At 40.5% G+C, this 5,000-nt stretch overlaps 1 protein-coding gene across 1 annotated transcript in view; it reads right to left on the bottom strand.

Annotated features, from left to right (window-relative positions):
- Positions 1-2,402, bottom strand: part of LOC137978840 (serine/threonine-protein kinase Nek7-like) — a 2,885-nt gene extending 483 nt beyond the window's left edge. Inside the window, exon 1 of the mRNA XM_068825945.1 lies at positions 1-2,402. This exon is cut by the window's left edge and continues 483 nt beyond it. Coding sequence (XP_068682046.1) covers positions 1,139-2,281 — 1,143 coding nt within the window. The 5' untranslated portion in view covers positions 2,282-2,402 and the 3' untranslated portion in view covers positions 1-1,138.
- Between the last annotated feature and the right edge of the window lie 2,598 nt (positions 2,403-5,000).

The raw sequence follows: 5,000 nt of genomic DNA, 5'->3' as shown, positions 1-5,000 counted from the left end.
TGAGTACGGGTGCTGAAGAAGATCTTAAATTATGTACCTCGACACTGTGCAATGAAAGTGTTAAGTACTGTAGGAACAAGCTATCGTTTAACGCCTTGTGTTATAAGTATTAAAATGTTTAAATCCATTCTTTAACTAATCGGTATAGTTACAGTTTTAGGTCCTCTTGTCCGGCAAAATTAAATCTGTTTTAAAACTAAACGTTACGTTGTTTTCAGTCAGCACCAAATTTAGGGCTTGTGGGCTGTTTAAGGAAATGAACTTTGTTTTAGCCACAACTTGAGTAAATTCTAAACTTTGCCTTTCTGTTTACTTTCATAAGGTATCATCACTCGACAAAATTATCAGTAAGACAGAAATCACAGTTTTTGCCGGTAATCGACAGTGGTCATCCCTAAATCATCGAAACTAAGTAATAACATTTGATTAAGTTAAGGGTTATTTACATGAGACCGGAAAGAACTCAGACCGGTACGAGAGTTTTTCGTCTCGGTCCAGCAACCGAGACGAAATCAGACCGAGTGAGTTCATTGTCAGGCAGGTCTCTGATGTAAACGCAAAAGAAGAAACGTATGGAGACCGATACGAACTCATGCCAGTCTGAGTTCGTCCCGGTTTCATGTAGATACCTATAACTAGATGAAACACTCTGATTTTAAAACCCTCTTTCGAACTCGGAAGGTCAGCTACACATTGTCTCCCGTTTCATCTTTTAGAGCGAGGCCTAGCAGTTGTTGTAGAAATTGCCATTCGTGAACTTTCACGCATTAAGCATCCTCTAGCGGAGGAAACCGGCAAATCAAAATCGCATTCAGCCGGTACTTCATTGAAGCCCAACCATTATTGTTCGACAGCAATCAGGCATTATTAGCCAAAAATGAACCATCTAGGTTTTGCGAGAGAATTATCGAAAAGTAGAAGGGAGAATTGCCGACCCCAAGTGCAGTCTCGTTCCCACATTGCAAACGAGACTGACATTGTGTGACAGAGTGTGACGACGGCGTAAGCAACCTGTTGTTACCTGTTTCGGTTCCGCATAACAGGTGCTCAATACTGAAAACAATGATCGAAGTTCCCGCTTAAACAGAACTGAAACAACCAAGGAGGGAAATAGAAAATTGACTTTTGGGAAGAAATCTCACTTGAGTTGAGCCTTCCTTGTTGATTTCATCCGTTCTTTTGTGAAGTCAAACACTTCTTGAATGGACGGTCTAAAACGAGGATCATGCATTAAACAAGAAACAATTAAATATGCAAGATCCGAGCTGTAAGAGTCCGCTTCGGCAAGTCTAGAGGGGGACACACCATTCACAATGTTGTTTAGAGTTTCAAATAAGCTTTCACCCTCAACCAAACCAAAAGCAGGCTCCAGGTATGCTAATTCGTATGCAACGCATCCCAGCGACCAAGAATCCTGTTTTGGCGAATATCCTTGTCCTTTAATCCTCTCCGGGGCAACGTAGATGCCAGAAAAAGATTCTTTTAGATCAATGCATACGTTAAGCTCGGTTTCACTGGGTGTATAAACTAGAAGATTATGCATCAAAATATCTCCTGTGTTTGTGAGCGACAATGTCTTGGGTTGAATCTCGGGATGGACGATCTGTTCTCTCTGTAAATACAAGAGGGCGTCGGAGATTTGGTGAATCATTTTCCATAAGAGCCGTTCGCTCACTCGAATTCCAACCTTGCGATAATCGTGGATCAGGTCGTGAAGACTCTTTGGAAATGGCTCCAGTACAATTCCTATGGTATCTTTCTCTGTAAACCTTAACAACACACCCATTATGTTCTTGTGATTTACATCTGCCCATGTCTTCAAGGTGTGTGACAAACTCGTAACAGAGGAAGACCTTTTGTTGATACACTTTAAAACAACTTTCGAATCGTCCAGAAGACTACGCGTGGGATAAAAACAGTGGATTTGCATGTCCCTGGACAAATTATCACTTTGAACCTCAAATTCTCCAAAGCTAAAAGCGGATGTAAGGAAATAGATTAAGTTTCGGGGCAGAGGAAGATCTTTGCGCGCTCTGCCGAGGCGAAGCAATCCCATGCTTTTGATGATCACAGCTCTGCAAAGCTTTCTGAGGCTTGTTGTTTCGTATTTCTGTTTGCAAATTTTTCTTCTCTTCCGATGCCTTTCGGATTCAATTACTGAACCCATGTCGATGGTTTCAGCAGCCGTTCGTGGCCCCCGTGAAGCTCTCTGACAACATCTATGAAAGTGACTTGAACTTGAAGGTAAAATCGGCATGACAGCATTACCAGTTTTGAACATAATAGCAAGTCATTCGCCGTTGTATCTCTCTGACATAGCAAAATCCGTGACCAAGATGGCATAAAAATAGCAATAATAGCATTTTAATTTTGTCGTGTTAACAAAACACAATTAGTATATGACGTCACTTCCGTTCCTGACGCTAACAGGACAAGTACAGGCTTATGCCTTCAATAAAATTGAATATTTCTTGAACAGAACGGCAAAAGAGTGTAAGCCACTTCCTTTGATAAAATTGGTAGCAGTTTGAACAATTTCGCGAGCTTTTGTCTTGTTCTTTAGGGTCACACCGTTGAAGAGACTCGATTACGGAAAAAGGAATTCCAATGCGTGCGGTCTTTTAAAGGCGTATTTGTGGTGAAAATAATTCATCAAAAGAATAACAATGACGGTAAAATGCCAAAATCCATGGTTATGTTTATGGAAGCCGACACTGCATTAAATTACATTATATGCAAAGCCTTTCCATTACAGGCGGTGCTTTTTCTATTACTGTAAAATTCCGAAAATACGCCCCTCCGTGTATAAGCCCCTCCAAATATACTCCCCCAAAAGCGGCAACGCAAAAAACCCTCCTTTAAATCGCCCCTCCAAATATAAGCCCCCCGGGAGCTTGTACTTGGAAAATTTTCCTCAAATACAAAGTAAAACAAAGCAAAAACGGTAAATTTACTTCCAACTATAAGGCTAGCCCAATCAATTTGGAAACGCAAATTTCCCTCCGTAGATAAGCCCCTCCGAATATAAGCCCTTCCAAAAATAAGCCCCTCGAAAAGGGGCTTTAATGAACAGGGGGTTTTAATGAACACCGCCGCACTTTAGATAACGCTAACACCAAATCCAAACCTACTACAGTCGCAGAACATTTCCTCTCCTCTCCCCACAACATCTCCAAGGACATGCAATTAATCCCTATCGAAAAAATATTTTCTAACAGAGACTCGATCCGTAAGGCCAAGGAAGCTTTTTTAATTTTAAAAGGCAAGACAATTGATCCCAACGGTCTTAATATCCGCGAAGAAACGTATTAGATAACGTATTAGATTTCAGTTTATTATTTTGAGTGATTTCCGTTATTTTTCCGTGACTCTTAGTATTTGAATTCAAAATCTTTGTAACTGCCATGTTTTATCACATGTTTTTTCCCAGTATTACGTCAACATCCATTTACTATATATATATATATATGTACATAGAAGCAATTCAATGTAAACTCTCACTGTACCTGAAGAAGGCTGGTTTGGCCAGCCGAAATATAGTACATCACTAAAATCAAATCTACGTTGTATCGGCTTTTGCTTAAAATATTTAGTTTCTCAACTTGAAATAACGCCGATCAGATCAAGCCACTGATCCAACGTACACCGACAGGAAAATTGTCCACGGTTGCTTGCTTCGAAACCCTCGAAAAGGGCCTTTGAAAAATATAAGCCCCGGGGCTTTTCTTCGGAATTTTACGGTATATGCATTATCTTCGGCATTATGCAATGTCTAGCTTTTGCAATTAAAGCGGTGCCTTCGCCACATATTCAATGTCTTCTCCACGAAATACAATGCCGTTTTTTTAATTGCCATCATACGCAGTCCTTTGCCGTTTTATGCTGTACCTCTGTCATTATAAGCTATTTTATGTATTGCCTTTGCAACACTTTATATGCAGACGAAATATGAATGAATTTTAAAGATCAATCGATTAGCTGCACATTAAGAACTTTCTGAAGGCGACTGTCTGATGCTCGGAGACTACAAAATAAAGAGAATTGCGGTAGTCCAACGCTACAACGGCGAGGTCACAAAGGTGTGATCAAGGTGTGTGACGCATGATTTATTAATCCCACGAATTTTCAACAATTCATAAGAAGATTCTGCGCAAATTTTGTCAATGTGAACAGAAATAGCTATATTAGAGTCAAACCTGGATCGCAAACGCAGTCGAGAGGCTGGATGGTTGAGTCTCTAACAGTAACAGACTCAGCGGAGCTTTTTTTATAAGGGATGGTGTTAATTAATTAACCAACAACCCAGGTTAACATCACATGCTGAGCTTTTGGCATAACATGCAATACCTTTTCAATTATGTACAGTGCTTTGCTAACATCTTTCTCCATTTTTACCTCATTGATGACGAAGTCTCAATAGTTCGGGTTTCGTTCGGGGGGGCAAATTGGTGTATGAATGTGCTCGAAACGGAAGCGCGAAGCGCACGTGTCGCAGGTTCGAATCTACCCTTCGCTCTTATTTCATTATTTTTAGGGGTAGTTTTGAATTGCTCTACATTTCATCAATGAGGTGTCTCACAGAGACTTTGAATAAGTTGAAATGCGGCAGGTGTTTAAAACACAGGTCACATTCCCCAGGTCACGTGTTACAGGTCAGCCCAAAACCTTCAAATTGGCTAACCTTTTCGTTTTTAGGCCTAATGAGGCCTACGTTTAGCATTGGTAAAAGTTTTGTAACGAGTGACCTGCACTTTAAACCCGTCGGCAGAAATGTGTGTATTTGTAGCGGGTCATGTTAATAAAAAGTTGAATTTAAAAAAATTAAATGTAAACTTCGTGCAGGAAACCTCCTCCGAGTGCGTCTGTTAACGGACAACGCTACATTGGGAATGCTGGTGTACATGTCAAAGGACTTTGCCAACAACTTTCTTGTTTAGTTTTCAAATTTCCTATCGGAAGAGCTTGTCCACCGGTCGATGCAAGATCGGTTATCCTTCGTT

This window comes from Montipora foliosa, chromosome 12 (genome assembly GCF_036669935.1).
Source record: "Montipora foliosa isolate CH-2021 chromosome 12, ASM3666993v2, whole genome shotgun sequence".
Lineage (NCBI taxonomy): Eukaryota > Metazoa > Cnidaria > Anthozoa > Scleractinia > Acroporidae > Montipora > Montipora foliosa.
This window is presented reverse-complemented; position numbering and strand designations above follow the sequence as displayed.